This window comes from Anabrus simplex, chromosome 1, assembly GCF_040414725.1.
Source record: "Anabrus simplex isolate iqAnaSimp1 chromosome 1, ASM4041472v1, whole genome shotgun sequence".
Classification (NCBI taxonomy): Eukaryota; Metazoa; Arthropoda; class Insecta; order Orthoptera; family Tettigoniidae; genus Anabrus; species Anabrus simplex.
The window spans coordinates 189,720,075-189,743,090 of record NC_090265.1 but is presented as its reverse complement, the minus strand read 5'-3'; the positions used below and the strand labels follow the sequence as shown (position 1 = coordinate 189,743,090).

Sequence of the window (23,016 nt, the reverse complement as noted above, 5' to 3'; positions counted from 1 at the left end):
TTCCCCGCTGGCATCTTAGTGGGTGGGGTCCTCTGTGCCCTAGAAGCAGAGCCCTTTTCAGGGTCCCGCCTCTTGTGCCCATTGGATCCCTCCACTGTTGTCGCTGTTGTGGTAGTAGAAGTCCCCTCAGCCCCAGGAGTTAGGCCTTCTTTGGCCTGCTCCCGGGCCTTTAAGGCCTTCTTGTATCTCCTCTTTTCAGCGCCAGAGCGCTGTTTCTTCTTCTTCTTCACCTGCAGATTGCCCACCTCTTGAGTGAGCCCTCTAATTGTTGAAGTCGAACTGTCCGAGGGTATCTCCGAAGAGTCCCCTTCGGTTGTTGTTGTGCTGGTATTTCTCTCGGAGGCCCCAGAAGAGCTCTCCGGTTTATGGGTGGCTACGGAACTCATGTAGGTCCCACGAGTAGCTAGGGAAATATATGTCCGCCCAGGCAGAGCCCCGCATACCTGGGTAAGGCTACTTACTTCGAGAGGTCGCCAAGTATCTCGAAGGCTCCGTTCAAGACACATCTCCCATGTGCCATGCACCCCATCGGCACGGGTCGCGTTACACCTTAGGGTTGGGCGGTGCTTTAGCTTCCTCCTCCTTGTATGCCGAATGGTTACCCAATAGGGCTCCATTCGGCATCGCAAGAAAGGAGCTACTAGTCCCCCTCACCGCGAAGAGGATCTTCAATTGAAGAGGGTAACCAAGGTTAGCCCCCTACAATTGTAGAAGCACACACGAGGGGGGGTCAAAGGGAAGCTTTCAACAGTGAATTGTGATTCCTAGATTCTCCAATAATATTTAGACAAGTCACAGGGACAAACATTGAGCAGTTATCTTATCAGTTTCAGCTGATGGAAGGTTTGTTTACGTAGTACAAAACACGCTTCTCGGGCGGGAAACGAAATATTCAAGGCCGGCGCGCATCAGATAATACAGTTCCAAGGTTGCAGGAAATACGTTTTATCAGGAAATTAGCACCCAAGAGTGAGAAATCCAAACCTCAGAGACGTTGTATCGCGTGTTCAAAACACGGTGAAAAGAAGACATCGGTGTACTGCTGCCAGGAGTGTGCCTTGGGTCTCTGTCTCGAAGAGTGCTTCGAACTCTATCACACGGAACTAAATTACTAAGGAAATGTGAAACAATTATGTAATTATCTTCATGTACATAGTTCTACCATAAGGAATTCCAAATTTCGTGAATATCGGGCCACTATTATACTAGTAGTAACGCTTTAAGTGAATCAATGTATTTCAGTCGCGCGTAGTTGAAATCTCATCCGGCCGCGGGATAGGAAGCTCTTTAAACGGCTGCGACGCTGAGGGGTTAAGCTGATACAGTGTATAATCAACTCCTCACAGGTTGTTCTAGAGAGTATCATCTACACATTTCTTACCCAAACATTTGTACATACTAGTTACTTTTATTATAAGTGTCTGTTATATTGTGTTCAGTGTAGTACCATAACACTCGGTCCACAACCGCAATATATTGCCAGGACCTACTGAATTCTATCTGAAACACCATGTGTCGAAAAAATTTGACTCAAGTTTATTCACAACATAGAGCATCTCATTTGTACTTTTATACCCAGACTTTTTAACGTATTTGTATACTTGTATTATATATTGCTCACCTATTGTCACTCGTAATATTTCACTTTCACATGCAACAGTTTTATCACCATAGCACTTTGCCTAATTCAACCGCACATCATAGTGTTAATTATATATTTGTTTCATACTGTTCTTACTGCTTAGAAACATGTTTTAGGATTTCGTCAAATATTGTGTATCGTTTAAATATGGCTGATGATGACCCCGAGTAGGGTTGAAACTAGTCCCATGTAATGTAAATACATGCTGTGTAAATATGACTATGTATTGAATAGGTGGAAAACTTTTATGTTTATAATTTATATGTAATCTCAGTTCAATACGGACCAACATGAAATTCATAACCCTTGATTTTACGAACCATTATGTAGTTTGAGATATTTATATGCGTTTGATTTCAAGTTTTAGATTATTTCATTTTTGAGTAAAACTTTGTCCTTATGGAAGCTTGAATTGATTGGCAAATATCTGATTCTTTCAAAAAAAAAAATAAATATTTATGTATTTTCTTGTCGCGTTACAGATGTGGTGTACACGATTCCAACTGTCATTAAGACTGTGACCCCTAAAACTGTGGATTCAATGCTAATCTCGGTCATTTTAGACTATTTACTTTTCACTCCATCTCAGCCCCCATCTTAATGGAGGCTTATCATGGCTGAAACGGTATCTAGAGCGCCACTCTCCATGCACTCATCAGGCCGTTGGAGGTTCTGAATTGAATTGAGAACTTTCTGGCCATATATTTACTTTCTCTTTGCCTGCAATATGATCCACTTCTTTGAGTACCTCATAAATGATGGCTTCTTTTTATGAGTTGGTGTTACAAGCCACCATCAAACTTACTTATGTTACTTTATATTCAATACTCTGTGGAAGGACTGCATACTACGACAGTTTTTGGATGTCCATGTTTTATTTTAACCTAGTGCTTAGCAGTGCTATGCTTGAGACTTTTTAACTATTTCAAAGTGATCATATCTTCAAACATTTGTTAATATCTTCACTTTCATTTTATACTTTGACCAGCAAACACAGATGGAGTGAAAAGTAAATAGTCTAAAATGACCGAGATTAGCGTTGAATCCACAGTTTTAGGGGTCACAGTCTTAATGACAGTTGGAATCGTGTACACCACATCTGTAACGCGACAAGAAAATACATAAATATTTCTTTTTTTTGAAAGCATTGTATTTTTACTTCATCCTATTAATGTTATGTACTAAGGGTCTATTATATGTTCTACTTACTTGTATATCTTTGTTTATACGACCTGTTTCAACTGATGATGGTGTCCATAGTCACCGAAACCAGTACTGAATAAAAATGTTGTGATCATATTAACAACATATTATGTATTGAAAAAAAGGTGGATCAAACAAATTTCCTTCTATTGTATGTTAAAATAGTACGTTGAGGATAATATAGTAAAACGGCAAAATGCTTGTACTAATCCGTACAGTGATTTGTACAAGCTTATGAATCATGCATTGTATGGGAAAACTTGTGAAAATGTCTCTAATATAAGAAGTTCAGTGTTTTAAAAGCCAAAATGAATACTAACAGTGGACGTTAGCCTCGCTCGCAGACGGATTTCATTTGTACTATAAGGTAGGGGAACATGGGCGGAGTTAAAAGGACGCTTCTTGAAGGCTTTCTTGCATAATTTAAGGAGTATAAATACCCTGCATAGATATATAAGGACATCAGACTCTCATCAGCTTCATTATGTCTGCATTAACGACACCTTCGAGCTGGCTTGTTCAAAGTCCCGACTTAGCAGAGCTCTCGGTTGACGACCTCTCAATTCTTTTGCGAGGTATTTTTCATCAACCAAATTGCAAGTTCGAGCTGCAGGGCGACAATACCATACTTCTGCACCTTCCATACTCTACAAAGTGCGAGTCTATTTACCATAAATTTTGGGAATGTGCTGAGTTCGTCAGAGTGGTGCCACAATTGATCCTTCTTCAAAAGGAGGACTCACGGCGGTTCCTGGAGCTGACCCGGAAGAGGAGGGTTAACGCATCACCTGAACCACCCCTGGACAACCATCACCCTGGACCGTCACACCGAGCTGGGAGTACTTCGCCATCAGAAAGGTTCAAACAATGTTCTTGAGTCGTTAATTAGGAAGTACAAGGCTACCTGGCACAGTTTATTATACAATTTATGTACATCGGACGAGTGGACACTCCTTACTGGACATTATTCCCAGGTGTTAGCTAGGGAAATTCAAAATAAATTTTTGTGTTATATTAAAGAAAAACTTTGTTCTGAAAGGAAAAATAGATTTCAACATCTGTTAAATTGTGCAGCTGATGGCACCAGCTTTAGCAGAGATACAATATCTGAATTGTTTTATAGAAATTATATTGTTCCTATTGATTTTGTCTGCAACCTTAAAAAAATTCTTAATGAGGAACAACCCAAGATTAACTCGCTCTTTCTCTATGGACCAAGTAACCCCTGAAAGAGTTTTAAGTGCATAGCATTGCTGCACACTTCGTGACTGGTTATGCCTCTAGTGTAGATTCAATGTCAGAGTTTGCATTTGAAAATTTTCTTAATAAATCTGTCATTGTAATTGAAGAACCATTTTTGGCAGAATCTACTTGTGAGAATATGAAATCTGTTCTTGCTGGTGCTCCCATTCAGATTTCTAAAAAGTATTCAACAAAACAAGATTTGCTTCGCACACCTATGTTAATATCAGGCAATTCTGAATCTCTGGGTAAAGGTAACTTCGGTAAATGTGACGAGCATGTCTTGGCTAATCACATGGTGAAATACAATTTACATGTGCCTTTTTCATGTGTGAAACAAATCACACTGAGCCAATTTGCTGATAGGGTTGTTTATATCCTCAGGACCTCACAATGTTGAAATCGGGAGGAACTTTGACTCGGAAACGATCAGTCAACGAAGGCAATGCTGAGGAACCGTCTGCACAGTGGATGAAACGAGAAGCTGGATCTACTTGAGGTACAGGCAATTCGGGACAGGCTGGTATAATTCCTGGCGAGAGTGAATTGCCGGTAGAACGGCCTCTCCCATTTAAGCATGTCACGTTCACCTTTACCCAATGGTTATGGTTGGAACTGTCGACAGAGTTGTCTACACTGCCATTAATCATCGGCTTGATGGCTATGTTAGATGACGAAATGTTAAGTGTTTCAAAGCACATCATGCCTTGCTGTCTAGGCTATTGCATTCATAAGCCAAAGGTTAGGATGAATAATTTCATCATCCTGACAGATGAACTGCAGGTACGAAGTAACGCCCATTGAGATGGCTTCGTTTGTGCAACAGAGTAAGATAATTCATTTCATGCCAAAGTATCAGTCAACTACCGGGTACACCATTTCTGACAGTCATAGTGTTTGTACGATAAATGGAAAGATTTTATGGCGAGTGGGGGTTCTAATTTCCTATATATCTTACCAAAGACAGATAACTTTGAAAAATTGAAGTTGTATGAAATTTCCTCCCACATTCACGGGAACTTGGAGAATCACGACAGTCGTTATCAAGGATACGTATTCAATGATCTGGAATATACAGAGCATGAACTGCTAGCGTCACCTTCTACAGATGAAGATAAGCTCTGGCTCCGTCTGGATCACGCATTTGGTGTGGTAGACAAAACAACAAAACAGAAGACAGTTAAGTCTAATTGGTCTCTCAACCCCATGACAATCGGCACTTGCCGAAATAGGGATTTGATTCATATCTTGGGTGCAAGTGACAGTCAAATTTGATGTAGAGAGCAATGTAGAAGGTGACCTTCTATATCCATATAGAGCCATTGGGAATGCCTACACTGTTTACTTTCTTTTCTGTGAAAGGAACAGAAAAGCAGTCCCAACAAACTCTGGAAATTTGGTTTCGTCCTATGGCCGTCCACCTTAAATCCCAAAACGTATCGTAGGAATGCCTCACTGGGTTCTCAGTCGCTCCATGTCCAATACAAGCCATTACAGCACCAATTTTTTTTTTTTTTTTTTTTTTACAATGGTACCTATTAAGAATCAAATGGAAACTTAATGAAACAGAGAGCTTCCCTTATGCTCAAACAAAGTGTTCACATTTCATTTGTATTTCATGATGACGAATGGCTCCTTTGGACATGGCGCATTTGGGAGTACGAGGTGGATGGGGAGGAGGAATGAGCAATTATGATGCAATCAGTGGTACAAACTTCCTTTTTTGACATAATTTATTGTATTTATTTGTACAGACTGTAATAAAATATATTTATATTAATTTGTTGTATTTATTTCTTTGCTCCTTCATATCCATGTGGCAAGGTACTTATATGATCTGGTAACATGATCCGCTTCTTGTCGGTGGATGACAGTGCCAACCGATGTTCTTTTATTGTTCTAGGGACGTGTTGGCGAGACCGTATGTAAGACTGATCCATAAACAAATCCTTATCGTCAAAGAGACAATTTAAATAATCTTAAAAATGTATTTCACAGTTACCGCTAATAGTGTGAGTGTAGATAAGAAATGTGTTTTTCCACCATTCAATACACAATTTATTTTAATAGATTAAACTAGTACCGGTTTCGGCTCTTTAACGGCCATCATCAGCTAGTACATGATTTGTTTTAGCCATTAGACAATTCACAAGTTGTTATTGTATTAGGCATCCGGATGTCTAATGGGGGATGGAAATGTATACAATAGCATATAATTAAAATATCAATAGTCAGGGTAAAAAGTTACAAATTAGAACATGAGTATGTAAAACATATTAAAACACACAGGCCACAATATATAACATTTAAAAAGTTTCAACACATTAAAATGGTACGTATAGGTAGACACTTGTTAAAATTTTCAATTCATGCTACATAGATTCCATTCTTCTGTCCTCTGTGCAGTTCCTTTGCTTCTAAGTTATGTTGATTTTAGCTGCGTAAGGTAATCTTCGAGAACATTCTGAAACTGGTGTACGTCTTATTGATATGGGCCTTTGTCATGAAGAAATTTTGTTGTGTTATATATCCCAACTTGTGATATACTATGGCAAGTTTCAATATAGCAAACAGCAGGTCTCGAGCTTGTATTTAGAAGTAGTTGGTGACAACACCTCTCTCGTCTACGTTTGTTGTTGTAGTCTGTAAAGATAAGGTGATATAAGTATGCCGGTAGTGTGTGTATGGAAAGAGTACTTACTATAGTTGTTATGGAAGTCTTGTGCCGATGTGTTTGAAGGCTTGTTGTGTTGTACTGCGAGTGCGTCTGGGGCTCATATTAGCTGTGGAGGCGAATGTAGGTGGAGGGAAAGAAGGAGTGGCCGTTGGAGAAGTAGGGGCGGAGTCAGGTTTGTGATTCGTTGGTTTGTTAGAGCGTGTGTTTACTATTTTGAGGTAATCATTCTTTAATGTCGGAATGGCTTTGTCAAAAATGATGCTGGTTTTTTTCAGTAATATCATTAATGTTATGATTGGGGTTGGCGTATTGGTCTAAAGAAATGTAGAAATCTTCGGTTATGTTGAGCAGGGGGCCCTTGGAGTTTATATTTAGTATCGTCATGTCGTTATTGATGTTTGTGAAACTATGCTTGGATTCTTCTACATGTTGGCCTATTGATGAGAAATGGTTATGTTTTACTGCATTTATATGTTCATTGTAGCGGATGGTGAAGTTTCTGCCTGTACGTCCTATGTAACTTATGTCACAGTTGTTACATTTGATACGGTAGACACCTGATTGGTTGTATTTATTGTTATTATTGACTGTTTTAGTGTTATGTATAATGTTGGTACTATTGTGTGTGGTTTTGAATGCTGTTTTTATGTTGTGCTTCTTGAAAATATTATAGTATATATGTGGGTGTTGTTAAAGGTAAATAGGGCATAGTCTTTTTTGGGTTTGGCTGTTTTTGCTAATTTAGTTTTAGGTTGTGATTTTATTTTGTGAATGATTTTGTTGACCATTTCTTTGCTGTATCCGTTATGTTTAGCTATGTCGTGGATTAACTTCAATTCATTGTTTTGGTCTTCTGTTGTCATAGGGATGTTAAAGGCTCTATAAATCATGCTATAATAGGCTGCTCTTTTTTGTGTATTGGGATGAATGGAGTCATTTTTTATGGTATTTGAGGTGTGTGTGGGTTTCCTGTAGATCTTGTAAGATAAGTGGTTGTCGTGTCTGGTTATTGTTAAGTCTAGGTAATTTAGTGTACGGTTATTTTCGGTTTCTTTGGTGAATTTAATTTGGGGATCTAGAGTGTTAAGGTTGTCTAGTATAGTTTTTGCGTCAGTGGATCTATTATCTAAAACTACGAAGACATCGTCAACAAATCTGCACCAAAAATGTATATTATCTATTTCTTTGATTGACGTGTGTTCTAAGTTATCTATATATATTTCTGCTAATATTCCGGAGGCAGGAGACCCCATAGGTAGGCCTTGTTGCTGATAAATGGTATCGTGAAATCTGAAATAGTTATTGTTTATGGCGAATTCAAGTAAGTTTATGAATTCGTTTATTTCTAAGGTGCTCAAGTTGCTATTGTTTTTTAGGTTAGATTCTATTATTTTGATTGTTTGTTTAACAGGAATGTTAGGGTACATATTTATTATGTCAAATGAAGCAAGGGTATGGTGTTGTTCGATCTTTAGCTCTTTGGTTCTGTTGCAGAAATCTATTGAGTTTAGTATTGTTTTGTTTGCTAAAAATGTATAGTGCTTTTTTAAAATTTTTTGGATGAATTGCGATAATTTGTAGGTTGGACTGGCTCTATAGTTTATAATTGGTCTCATAGGTACGTCTTCTTTATGTATTTTTGGGTAGGCTTTCGCAGTCAGTAATTGGGGGTTCATTGTTATGAGTTTAGCAGATTCATTTTCGGTGAGAAGAAAGTGTGTGTTTTTAAGTAAAAATTTTAAACATACAAAGGAATTTAAAAATTTTACTTAAAAACACACACTTTCTTCTCACCGAAACTGAATCTGCTAAACTCATAACAATGAAACCCCAATTACTGACTGCGAAAGCCTACCCAAAAATACATAAAGAAGACGTACCTATGAGACCAATTATAAACTATAGAGCCAGTCCAACCTACAAATTATCGCAATTCATCCAAAATTTTTTAAAAAAGCACTATACACTTTTAGGAAACAAAACAGTACTAAACTCAATAGATTTCTGCAACAGAACCAAAGAGCTAAAGATCGAACAACACCATACCCTTGCTTCATTTGACATAATAAATATGTACCCTAACATTCCTGTTGAACAAACAATCAAAATAATAGAATCTAACCTAAAAAACAATAGCAACTTGAGCACCTTAGAAATAAACGAATTCATAAACTTACTTGAATTCGCCATAAACAATAACTATTTCAGATTTCACGATACCATTTATCAGCAACAAGGCCTACCTATGGGGTCTCCTGCCTCCGGAATATTAGCAGAAATATATATAGATAACTTAGAACACACGTCAATCAAAGAAATAGATAATATACATTTTTGTTGCAGATTTGTTGACGATGTCTTCGTAGTTTTAGATAATAGATCCACTGACGCACAAACTATACTAGACAAGCTTAACACTCTAGATCCCCAAATTAAATTCATCAAAGAAACCGAAAATAACCGTACACTAAATTACCTAGACTTAACAATAACCAGACACGACAACCACTTATCTTACAAGATCTACAGGAAACCCCCACACACCTCAAATACCATAAAAAATGACTCCATTCATCCCAATACACAAAAAAGAGCAGCCTATTATAGCATGATTTATAGAGCCTTTAACATCCCAATGACAACAGAAGACCAAAACAATGAATTGAAGTTAATCCATGACATAGCTAAACATAACGGATACAGCAAAGAAATGGTCAACAAAATCATCACAAAATAAAATCACAACCTAAAACTAAATTAGCAAAAACAGCCAAACCCAAAAAAGACTATGCCCTATTTACCTTTAACAACACCCACATATATACTATAACTAATATTTTCAAGAAGCACAACATAAAAACAGCATTCAAAACCACACACAATAGTACCAACATTATACATAACACTAAAACAGTCAATAATAACAATAAATACAACCAATCAGGTGTCTACCGTATCAAATGTAACAACTGTGACATAAGTTACATAGGACGTACAGGCAGAAACTTCACCATCCGCTACAATGAACATATAAATGCAGTAAAACATAACCATTTCTCATCAATAGGCCAACATGTAGAAGAATCCAAGCATAGTTTCACAAACATCAATAACGACATGACGATACTAAATATAAACTCCAAGGGCCCCCTGCTCAACATAACCGAAGATTTCTACATTTCTTTAGACCAATACGCCAACCCCAATCATAACATTAATGATATTACTGAAAAAAACCAGCATCATTTTTGACAAAGCTATTCCGACATTAAAGAATGATTACCTCAAAATAGTAAACACACGCTCTAACAAACCAAGGAATCACAAGCCTGACCCCGCCCCTACTTCTCCAACGGCCACTCCTTCTTCCCCTCCACCTACATTCCCCTCCACAGCTAATATGAGCCCCGGACGCACTCGCAGTAGAACACAACAAGCCTTCAAACACATCGGCACAAGACTTCCACAACAACTATAGTAAGTACTCTTTCCATACACACACTACCGGCATACTTATATCACCTTATCTTTACAGACTACAACAACAAACGTAGACGAGAGAGAGGTGTTGTCACCAACTACTTCTAAATACAAGCTCGAGACCTGCTGTTTGCTATATTGAAACTTGCCATAGTATATCACAAGTTGGGATATATAACACAACAAAATTTCTTCATGACAAAGGCCCATATCAATAAGACGTACACCAGTTTCAGAATGTTCTCGAAGATTACCTTACACAGCTAAAATCAACATAACTTAGAAGCAAAGGAACTGCACAGAGGACAGAAGAATGGAATCTATGTAGCATGAATTGAAAATTTTAACAAGTGTCTACCTATACGTACCATTTTAATGTGTTGAAACTTTTTAAATGTTATATATTATGGCCTGTGTGTTTTAATATGTTTTACATACTCATGTTCTAATTTGTAACTTTTTTACCCTGACGATTGATATTTTAATTATATGCTATTGTATACATTTCCATCCCCCATTAGACATCCGGATGCCTAATACAATAACAACTTGTGAATTGTCTAATGACTAAAACAAATCATGTACTAGCTGATGATGGCCGTTAAAGAGCCGAAACCGGTACTAGTTTAATCTATTAAAATAAATTGTGTATTGAATGGTGGAAAAACACATTTCTTATCTACACTTTGAATCTGTGAATACGGAAAATGAAATTTATAAATAATAATAGTGCGAGTGTTTGTTCGTACCCCCCTTTTGTTTCTATGTCGATGAATCATCATGGGTCGCCATAAGACCTATCTGTGTCGGTGCGACATAAAGCCCCTAGCAAAAAAAAAATCATCATGGAAACAGGGCATACGTTTTTGCTCGTAACCCCACAAACTCTACAATTTCTTTGTAGTTTACCTCATCTGCCCATAATCTTTCTACTTTGAGAGGTCCGAATGTTCTAATAACATAGCCAGGTGGTGCATTTTCAAAGTCCAGTTTGGAGCGCAACCATGGGTTCCGCATCATACTTAGCAATGGATACGTGCGTTGAGATTGAAAATGCCACAGTAAGCTATCTGTATCAGTATATAATAAGCGGGCGTTCTCGCCAAATACTTGCAAAATGTGAAATAGGAAAGAATAAGTTCCTAATTTTGCGAATTCTAAGATCGCAAACCCCAACTGTATAGGTTTGTTTAAATAGATCTCTGTTCTCGAACTCACAAAAGTAGAAGTCATCAATTTTGAGGAACTAAAGACATTTTCACAAGTTTTCCCATACAATGCATTATTCATAAGCTTGTATAAATCACTGTACAGTTTTCGTACAAGCATTTTGTCGTTTTACTATATTATCCTCAACGTACTCTTTTAAGATGAAACCTTGGGAAAATACATATACTTCGTGTACACAGGATATCTTTAGACCTTTATCACTGTAGAAATTCAGTGCGATATTGTGCACTATATATCTGTCGTTATTTAACAACGTGGTGCACAGACTCTCGAGATAGTGATGCGCGGCAAGAGGCATTTGACGATGACTATCGTGCTTATCTACAGGGTACTCAAGATCCATTGCATCCGGGAGATAGTGGGTTCGAATCCCACTGTCGGCAGAGCTGAAGATGGTTTTCCGTGGTTTCCCATTTTCTCACCAGGCAAATACTGGGGCTGTATCTTAAGGCCACGGCTGCTTCCTTCCAACTCCTAGGCCTTTCCTATTCCATCGTCATTCACCATAAGACCTATCTGTGTCGGTGCGTCGTAATACGACTAGCAACAAAAAAAAGAAACTCAAGATCCACAACCGCTAAAAAGCATTTATCCAATTGGTTAGTCCAGCTTTCCCAGTTCACGAGTAACTCGGTTTCTGTTGACAAAAGCTCAATCGGAAGTTTATTTAACATACATTTAGAGTACAGCGAATTAATATCGAGATACAATAGATATTCATCCGGTTTGTTTTCAACATTCACATAACGGTGTATACATTGAGACACACAACCGCGCATGTTGTCTTGAATTGCTGTATACACATTCGCATCACGAATAAAACCGCACAATACCACGTATAACCAAGTTCTCCCTGAAAATAAACGGGATCTACTCCATATGCCTGATAGGAGACTGTGCGGAATCGTTCAAACACATCAGCCAATATAGCAACATCAAGGCCGAGATAATAATTATGATATTCTTCAAATTTTTGCATTCCTTTTGCATCCCAAAAAACAAAAGCTTATGTTTTATCTTGTTTTTTCCCTGTTAAAGAGGAAAACCATGCAGCGTCATCGCTTGGTAAGGGTATGTTTAGTTTTTCAGCTGTATCAAATCATTCATATGGAAATACAGCTTTTTCATCTGCATGTAGAGCATACCTATGGTGTTCAACATTTTCAGCAAGGTTGGACAAGGACGTAGATAGGAAATTATAACTATCACAAATTTTGAATCTCACCTGATCCATCAGTACATATAGGGTATCAGTTTTTTCAAAATCTTTCGCCTGTATCTGTACCGATTCACCAAAGGTTCGAATTACATCCTTAGCAATAAATGTGAAACGTACTCCACAAGATTATGAAAGAATATCGGAATGCAATTTTCCATATAACGCCAGCAATGTGCTGCCGTCTGTAGTATTACGATAGTGGATCACAAGATCACATTCCATTATCTCGTTGGCGCTTATTAGACAGTTAGGTGACGTCGCACCAGGTGACGACAACCACTCTTTCGTCCACAGCCTAATAGACTCAACAAATTAGGCGGCAACATCATTAACCGTATTCAGAATTTGTAAGTCTTTATGTATCACCTCCCCATTAAGAAGTGCATACCAGACGTATCCAGAAGGGACATGCTGCTTCGTCTCAATATACAACTCGAAATCAGCATATATTACTATACTATGCATTCTTCCGGGCTTGTCCGATATGGTGACAGTATTATCACCATGTGAAGAGAAAATTTTCCGGGAACATTTTCCGAGTGTATGGTAGCGACAGCAAGTATTACAAAATTCACGAATCTCTACTCGTGTCTTGTCCCAGAGAAATGCATCTAACCGTGATATTAACGAAAATTTATCATCGGAGTGGAAAATGTCGCATTCCTTTCGTGCCTGATAAATAACGTTCCCGCACTTATTGAATATCTTTAAATTAAATTTATCAATTTGTGTATGACACTCCCTTATGTTATTCATAGTCACTTTAACGTCTGAAATCAAATACCTCTTGTCCGCTAGCCACGCTTCCATCTTACGGCGTACCTGACGAGCATTCAATTGTTTCTCAGGAATGTGGTAAAGGGCAATACAGCCAAGCACAGTAGCCTGTTGTCTGCGTCCTCCATCGATGTAGGTTGGAGACCTCTTATTTTTTCCGGTAGGCTGGGCGGAATTGTTGGGTTGACAGGGTGCCATTGTAAACCACCAGCAATGGATGCCAACAAAGTTGTACCCGGAACCATGAGCTGTTGGTAATGGTCGATGTCCGATAACTTCTGATACGCCTCGTCGAAGAAAGCAGTAAATTCCAGGATGTCTATGTCCAGGAGTGTATCCAGGCAGGAAGAAAAGTGCGACTTCACTTCTTCCCCCTTGTGGAGAAAGATGCCTGAGGCATGGAGTGCCAAGTATATAGAGTTCTCTGTTTTGACATACTCTATTATGAAGTTTACTGCCTCTTCATAGGTAGCATCCATCAGTAGCCAGCAGATGGGGTACAGTTGATAATACTTTGAACCATTGCTAGAGCATGCATGACACTTCTGTCTGCGACCGAGCTTTTATACAATGCACCGTCCGCGACTTTCTATGCAAGTCACTGCATGTGTGGATATGGTTCATTGCACCAGGATAAGATTCCTTTGCATGACCTGGCTTGTTCAAGGAGGAAGAAGGAAGTTATTTGCATAGTAATTCCAAGGGTATCTCTGTTCGCGACTGTCGCCAGCGAGGCTAATGTTAGCGCAGCCTGTCGCGAGCCAGGCCGATGTCAGCATTGCCCCCAGTAGCGAGCCCAGCTACCCCATCTCCTGACTACCTTGAAAATGCACCACCTGGCTATGCCATTTGACTAACATGCTTCTCTCTCTCTCTCCTTCTATTCATTAATTTTATCTATCGTATATTCAGTTTAAATTGATGGACATCTCAATGAATTGCGAATTTATACCAGCCACAAATTAAGAATGTGTCAGTTTTAACCATATCTTCATGTGCCGTCCTGACAATGTTCAACAGCATTTCAGCATGATTTTAACAAGCACTACGGGAACATTTCGTTTTATTTATGTTGGTCGATGTAGAAACACCCTCTAGCAGTTCTGCGTCAGCTGGTGGTTATTTGCAGTGGCGTCCAGTGGCTTGCATACTGCTAACACCACTCAAGTAGATTTGGTGATTGATGATCTGACTACAAAATCAACATTTACCAGTTCCCGTTTTGCATTTGAAATTGTAATGATTAGCAGTGATGGAACTAACAATTCTATGAATATTAATACAAGAAAGAGTCTGGATGATGAGCATACTCCAAATGCTAAGAATTTAGGGCCTAATTTATTTTTCAGATTTTACACATAGTTCATCCCAGATTTTAATGTTAATTGTGTGTTTGTACATTAGTTTTTATGTCAGGTGTGTGTTTATACATTTGTTTAGTTATTAGATGTATTACATTAAGGCTGACCGAGCTCGATAGCTGCAGTCGCTTAAGTGCGGCCATTATCCAGTATTCGGGAGATAGTAGGTTCGAGCCCCACTGTTGGTAGCCCTGAAAATGGTTTTCCGTGGTTTCCCATTTTCACACCAGGCAAATGCTGGGGCTGTACCTTAATTAAGGCCACAGCCGCTTCCTTCCCACTCCTAGCCCTTCCTTGTCCCATCGTCGCCATAAGACCTATCTGTGTTGGTGCGACGTAAAGCAACTAGCAAAAAACAAAAAACAAAAAAAACATTAAGGCTGAAGATGGCCAGCTAAGGCCGAAACTAGTGCCTAGTTTAGTAATGAAATTCAATAATATTGCATGTTATAATATTGCAAAAGGTGGACCATTACGACATTAATTTAATAATTATTATTGTTATATAAGTTGTTACCAATGATTTAAACTTTCCCATCCATTTATACTGGTATTCCTTGGGTCCCTTGAACAGTGCAAAAGAGGGGTAATACTATACATTATTATTATTATTATTATTATTATTATTATTATTATTATTATTATTATTATTATTATTATTATTATTATTATTTGCGTATGGACCCAATGGATCATGCAAAGCTCTCATCCTTTCTCCGTGGATCCTTTTTCGTTCTTCTGTCCACTTTGCTCCAGTCTTCTTTTCCACTTCGTTCTCTGGTTGCACTTTCCATCCATTAATTTTTTTCCTGTAGAGGTTTCTGTCCGCGGTGTCAGTTGAGTCCAAATGGGCGTTTTCCAGATCCTTCTTCACTTCCAGTACCCATCGAATATTTATTATTATTATTATTATTATTATTATTATTATTATTATTATTATTTCTGAAAGGTATTCCAAAATTGAATTATCAGGAAATCCTTTCCTGGCCATTTTAGGAAGTTGGATCAAAATTGATCAAAACTCCCAAATGATTTACGTGTTCATACAAAGAACCACCATTCTATTCAATATTTCATGAAAGCTTTATATGTATATGATACATGAGATCAGAGTTTATGTCTAGATAGTATTTTGAGACCTGGAGGATAGTTTTTAATCATTTCTATTTCTGGTTTGAACGGGATTGTAGAGGGTTGCATGTATGTTTGTAGAAAAGACCTGTGTGTTGTAATGTAAATATCTTCAGTTCATAAAGAATAATTCAGATATGGATTTTTATTTGGGAGGAGGCAACTGCACCCTGTTAATTGCAATATAAAATTCATCTAACTATTGGGGAGGACAAACAGGTGCTCTATATAAGATTTTACTTTTCGACTTTTAAGCTACATTTACTTCTTAGAAGTATAGAGAAATATAGTTTTGAAGAAACTATTTTGTGCCACACAAAATAAACACCAACAAAGGAAAAGATAAGATAACCAAATGCTCAAATAAGGACCACTAAAGGTAATATGAATGGATGGACAACGGGATGTGGAAGGTGCTGGGCAACCCTACTGGGAACGTAACCTGATTACACTTAAATTCTTTAACTCAGGCAATCATGTTTCTAAAAATACTGTTTATTAAACATAATACATTTCTGTCCTTTGATGCAGGAAATATGATCTACCGTTAAAATACAAAAATTCATGAAATACAGTATTCTTAATTGAACTGTTTCACTATTGGAGTGCACACAGGCACTTGGGTTCGTGGTCCTGCCCTCAGGACCCAGGTGATGTTCCATATACCAAATAAACGTCGTCGCCATGTAAATTACAATATAAAATTCATTTAAAACTTTTGAAACAAAGTTTAAACATTAGGATCTTAGGAAACACAAGTAAGCTAGCAGGCATTAAGGAGATTTGAAAGACATGACCATACAGTTACTTCCATGCAATGGATGCCTGCCGTGAGGCAGCAGCATATCTAATTTCATACCTCTTTAGGAATTGAGGAATCCTTTACTGCAGTGGGCTAGTCCCATTCTACCGGAAACAGGCAAACAAAGAAGAATGCAATGATATGACTTTGACTTTTATTTTACAATTTATATGGTAAATTTACCTACTCCCAAATAAAAATGTGTTGACTAAATTAAATCATCGAAGATGCGAGACTGCCCTGTAGAATTCCTGAAAAAGAAACAAGTAAATTTAAGACATAATAATGAAAATAAAATTTACCTTATCCTAAGAGCCCGGACTCAGCCTGTGGAGCGAAAGCTTGTACAAAAGATCAAGATGAATATTCTGGGGTGCTAACTTGTGATTGCATGTGTTATCCTTCCAGAACAAGGGAACCAAATGACAAATCACACGTAGAATTTCAGAATTTTTCTGGTGTCATTCCCACACTCTCTGATACAGACCTGTACACTCTAAACCAGGGTTCTTTCTGGCATCAGCAAGTCATGAGAATGAAATAGTCAGGTCTGCCATAGTGTGTGCATACAGTTCCCTTCCCCATTTTACTGCGCAGAACAACGATTTCACCTTCATGTACACACGCAACTCCAAAGATAATTTTATACGCTCTTTGTAAACTGGTACATATTTTATAGCTTGTAATATAATAGTGGTATGTGTTGTTTCAGATTTTGAACTTGGAAGGACTTGCTGTGTACATGAACTGTAATGCACATATGTTCATGCATGAAAATGATCCAGTTGAACGCTTGAGATTGTTTGAAAAGGGTATTTCTACCAAGGTACATCATGCTGAAGGTTTTGAATATGGTACGTCTACTCAGATTTGCAATATATTATGAGTATAGTTAATAATAAATGCTTAAATCAGTCTTATTTTTAGGTAATAAAATTATGGAAGGACACTTTTCAGATGTAGGGTTCTCATCTATGTGATCTTGAATGACCTGCATAAGCAGAAACATTTCAAGAAGAAGAGGAAGACCTGTGTGATCTACATGAATTCCATTTTGTACCATAATGACAGACCATAACCATAAAACCATAAGTTTCATTACTATGGATGTTGAACCCGTTAAAGGAGAGATCCTCACTTGGACTGTGTGTAAGTAGGGTAGCATCCTGCTTCATGAATTTGCCGAGCTCAGAACATTTTAAGTAAGCCTTGGTCCTATGGGAGTAATGGAGTCCCACTCCCATTTGACAGGCAGAGGACTCTTGGAAACAACTTGGCAAATGAAGTGGAATTTGATGGGTAGCTATCAATATTGAGGCTTATGGAAGAAAGAAAGTTGAATTGGCTGAGTCAGCAAAGAGGATGCATCTGGATGTGCCAGAAGTAAGTGATATTCGGGTAAGGGGAGATAATGAGGAAGAGATAGGAGATTATAAAGTTTACTTGACGGGTGTAAGTAAGAAAGGGTAGAGTATGGGGTAGGGCTGTTTATCAGGAATACCATTGCACGCAACATAGTTTCTGTTAGGCACATAAATGAGCAAATAATATGGGTAGATTTGTCAGTTGGAGAAATTAGGAGAGGAATTGTCTCGGTGTATTCACCATGTGAGGGTGCAGATGAGGATGAAGTTGACAAGTTTTATGAAGCATTGAGTGACATTGTGGTCAGGGTCAACTGCAAGGATTGGATAGTGCTAATGGGCGATTTCAATGCGAGAGTTTGAAATAGAACTGAAGGATACGAAAGGGTGATTGGTAAATGTGGGCAAGATGTGGAAGCTAATGCGAAAGGGAAGCGTTTGCTGGACTTCTGTGCTAGTATGGATTTAGCAGTTATGAATACATTCTTGAAGCATAAGGCTATTCACCGCTAGTCATGGGAGGCTAGGGGTACCAGATCCATAATAGACTATATCTTAACCAACTTCAAATTCAGTAAATCTGTTAGGAATGTATGAGTTTTCTGGGGATTTTTCAATGATACAGACCACTATCTGATCTGTAGTGAACTATCTCTAGGCCTAGGATAGAGAAAGTGAAATCTGTCTGCAAATGAATAAGGGTAGAAAATCTCCATGACGAGCAAATTAGACAGAAGTACATGGATACGATTAGTGAGAAGTTTCTAACAGTGGACAGTAAGCAGGTTCAGGATATAGAAAGAGAATGGGTGGCATACAGGGATGCTGTAGTAGAAACAGCAAGGGAATGCCGAGGAACAACTGTGTGTAAAGATGGGAATAGGTGAACATCTTGGTGGAATGATGAAGTGAGAGCAGCTTGTACACGTAAAAAGAAGGCTTGATATAGATGTTGATTCCCATAGGGAATCTGAAATATTTGTTCCGAATGAGTAAATTTATAATACCAATATAAATGGTCCGTTATTGGACATTATAAATTTTCCAGCTAACTCATTCCTGTTTGCCAGCGTTTCGCCCCCGTGTGCTAGGCTGGGCTCATCAGTTGGTACCTAGCACACCTACCAAGACGCTGGCTAGTGCATACCGTGGAGGCCACTGCGTAGGCTAATTGTAGCCACCGGCAGTGCCAATGCACTATGAGAGACTTTGTCTCCTTATCATAAATTGATGCCTCCTTGGCCATCAGATGATATAGATGTTGATTCCCATAGGGAATCTGAAATATTTGTTCTGAATGAGTATAATACCAATATAAATGGTCCATTATTGGACATTATAAATTTTCCAGCTAACTCATTCCTGTTTGCCAGCGTTTCGCCCCCGTGTGCTAGGCTGGGCTCATCAGTTGGTACCTAGCACACCTACCAAGACGCTGGCTAATGCATACCGTGGAGGCCACTGCGTAGGCTAATTGTAGCCACCGGCAGTGCCAATGCACTATGAGAGACTTTGTCTCCTTATCATAAATTGATGCCTCCTTGGCCATCAGATGATATAGATGTTGATTCCCATAGGGAATCTGAAATATTTGTTCTGAATGAGTAAATTTATAATACCAATATAAATGGTCCGTTATTGGACATTATAAATTTTCCAGCTAACTCATTCCTGTTTGCCAGCGTTTCGCCCCCGTGTGCTAGGCTGGGCTCATCAGTTGGTACCTAGCACACCTACCAAGACGCTGGCTAGTGCATACCGTGGAGCTGGAGTTAGCTGGAAAATTTATAATGTCCAATAACGGACCATTTATATTGGTATAATAAAAGAAGGCTTATCAGAAATAGCTCCAAACAAGGGCCGAGGCAGACAGGGAATGGTACGTAGATGAAAGAAACAGAGCGAAACAAATAGTTGTTGAATCCGAAAATAAGTCGTGGGAAGATTTTGGTATGAACCCAGTGGCGGCCCGTGGCCAAATTATCCGGCGGGGCACAACTTATAAAATAATATGGACAGTCAGGTAGATATTTAAGGTATCGGTTGCAAAATATAACAATAATGCGCATGTGAATAAATACACTAACAACTGACTTGTAAATCAGCTTATTCCGTTTACAGTTGGTGCCAGTTAGATATTAACACCAAGGAAAAAGACAGTGAAAGGTGGGGTCAAAGGAAACGAACCCGTGACCTCTCCATTTCCGGTCAAGTGTTATTTCACTGAGCTAAATGGCAGGGGATAAGCTGATCCACATTTCGTTTATAACCTGTTCCCCTACAAGTCAAGTAATAATGAATATACTAACCTTCTCATTTTTAGATGAAGTCTATTCTTCGATCCTTTGCTTGAGCAAATATTTCGATAACTCGCTGGTTGAAGTCGGGAATCGAACGTAGGCTACCATTTTACTTTCAATTGAAAGCATCGCCAGGGCCGTTAGTCTGTCTTGGCTCATCGTATTCCTCAAGAAGGTCTTTATTCGATTTAGAGTAGAGAAAAACTTTTTACTTTCCACTGTCGACTTCGGGTTTGTAACAATGATGCTCAGTAACCTAACGCATTCATTGAAAGTGTCTTGCATATTGTTGCGCAGGAAAAGTTGCAAAAGCGCCGCAGCACCATCTGCCGCACGCACGTCTACCCTGGAATATAACACTTCAAGTTCGGTCCTGAGCCTGGCTTTGTTCACTTTCGGGTACTTGTTTGCGGTTGACGCGGAATTTTTTCCGGAAAGAGAGTACAAAATTCTCCAAAACTTGATACCCGAATAAGGTTGGCAGCTGCTAAATGGCCTATTAGAAACACGGTAACCTCATTTAAGATAACTTATTTTAATAATGAAAACATCTGAAAGCAACTAAATCCCTGCATGAGCGATATGAACGCATTTTTAAATAAACAAGACTAAAATATTATTGGATTTACTGTAGTTACAGAATTGGTGAATTGGCTACACTGATGTTTGTAAAGCGCGGATATTTCTCGTGATCTGTTATTTGCTCTATGCGCATGCGCTGCAGAAGGCCTCAAGGATCTGAGTGCCCAACCAGAAGTACTCCCCGTCGCCCGCTCACCCACACAAACCCACAGCTGTCATGGACTTTCACCATCTTCAAATACTGTGTTCTAATGCGCAGGCGCGTCGTTTGGGCACAAGACGGTCTAGTGCCCAGAGCTGCACATTTCGCCTGCCACTCGCTTCGCAAGACTCCTGCAGTCATTATTGTCGCACTGACAGCAACAGCTTGTCTCTTTAAATACGAGTACAAAAGGTATCCTCTCTTCGTGCTTAAAGACATGGTTGTTTTAAATACCTACCAAAATCCGTAATCCAGTTAAGAATATAACATTTTGTCGTGATAATATTTGTAGAAATAATTCTGTTGTTCGGCTGTAGCCCAACTAAATTATAAATTATTTCCTGAAATTCTGAGTGCAAAATCTTGACAGGGCACGTGCCCCTGTGCCCCTAAGGGCCCACCGCCACTGTATGAACCTGGAAAGGCTAGGTCAAGCAGCAGGGAGACCCTTCTGGACAGTAATAAAGAATCTTAGGAAGAGAGGGAAAAAGGAAATGAACAGTGTTTTGGGTAGTTCAGGTGAGCTCATAATTGATCCCAGGGAATCACAGGAGAGGTGGAGAGAATATTTTGAACATCTTTTCAACGTAAAAGGAAATCTTCCTGGGGAGGAGGGAAATGATGCCAGTGAAATTATGCTTGAGGAGGTGGAAAGGATGGTAAATAAACTCCATTGTCATAAAACGGAAATTAGACCTTAAATGGTGAAGTATAGTGGGAAAGCAGGGATGAAATGGCGTCATAGAGTAATATTAGCATGGAGTGTTGGTGAGGTACCTTCATATTGGACAAAAGCAGTAATTGCACCTGTCTATAAGCAAGGGAACAGGAAGGATTGCAACAAATATTGAGGTATCTCATTGATTAGTATACCAGGCAAAGTATTCACTGGCGTCTGGGTGCGATCAGTAGTTGAGAGGAAGTTGGATGAAAACCAGTGTGGTTTCAGACCACAGAGGGGCTTTCAGGATCAGATTTTCAGTATGCACCAGGTAATTGAAAAATGATACGAGAGGAATAGGCAGTTGTGTTTGTTTCGTAGATCTAGAATAAGTATATGAAAGGGTACTGAGGGAAAAGATGTTTGCCATAGTGGGGGACTATGGAATTAAAGGTAGATTAAAATCAATCAAAGGCTTTTATGTTGACAATTGGGCTTCAGTGAGAATTGATGGTAGAATGAGTTCTTGGTTCAGGGTACTTACAGGGGTTAGACAAGGCTGTAATTTTTCACCTTTGCTGTTCATAGTTTACATGGATCATCTGCTGAAAGGTATAAAATGGCAGGGAGGGATTCAATTAGGTGGAAATGTAGTAAGCAGTGTGGCCTATGCTGACGACTTGGTCTTGATGGCAGATTGTGCTGAAAGCTTGCAGTCTAATATCTTGGAACTTGAAAGTAGGTGCAATGAGTATGGTATGAAAGTTAGCCTCTCGAAGACTAAATTGATGTCAGTAGGTAAGAAATTTAACAGAATTGAATATCAGATTGGTGATACAAAGCTAGAACAGGTAGATAATTTCAAGTATTTAGGTTGTGTGTTTTCCCAGGATGGTAATATAGTCAGATTGAATCAAGATGTAGTAAAGCTAATGCAGTGAGCTCGCAGTTGTGATCATCAGCTCCCAGACAAAACTATCTTTACATTGGTCTGTTTTCAGACCAACTTTGCTTTACGGGAGCAAATGCTGGGTGGGCTCAGGATATCTTATTCATAAGTTAGAAGTAACAGGCATGAAAGTAGCAAGAATGATTGCTGGTACATACAGTTGGGAACAATGGCAAGAGGGTACTTGGAATGAA

General features: G+C 38.8%; 1 protein-coding gene across 1 annotated transcript in view; it reads left to right on the top strand.

Annotated features, from left to right (window-relative positions):
* Positions 1-23,016, top strand: part of LOC136885511 (intermembrane lipid transfer protein Vps13) — a 1,358,975-nt gene that overhangs the window by 33,629 nt on the left and 1,302,330 nt on the right. Inside the window, exon 5 of the mRNA XM_067158109.2 lies at positions 17,477-17,618. Within this exon, the coding sequence (XP_067014210.2) occupies positions 17,477-17,618 (142 nt within the window). The remainder of the gene's footprint in view (positions 1-17,476; positions 17,619-23,016) is intronic.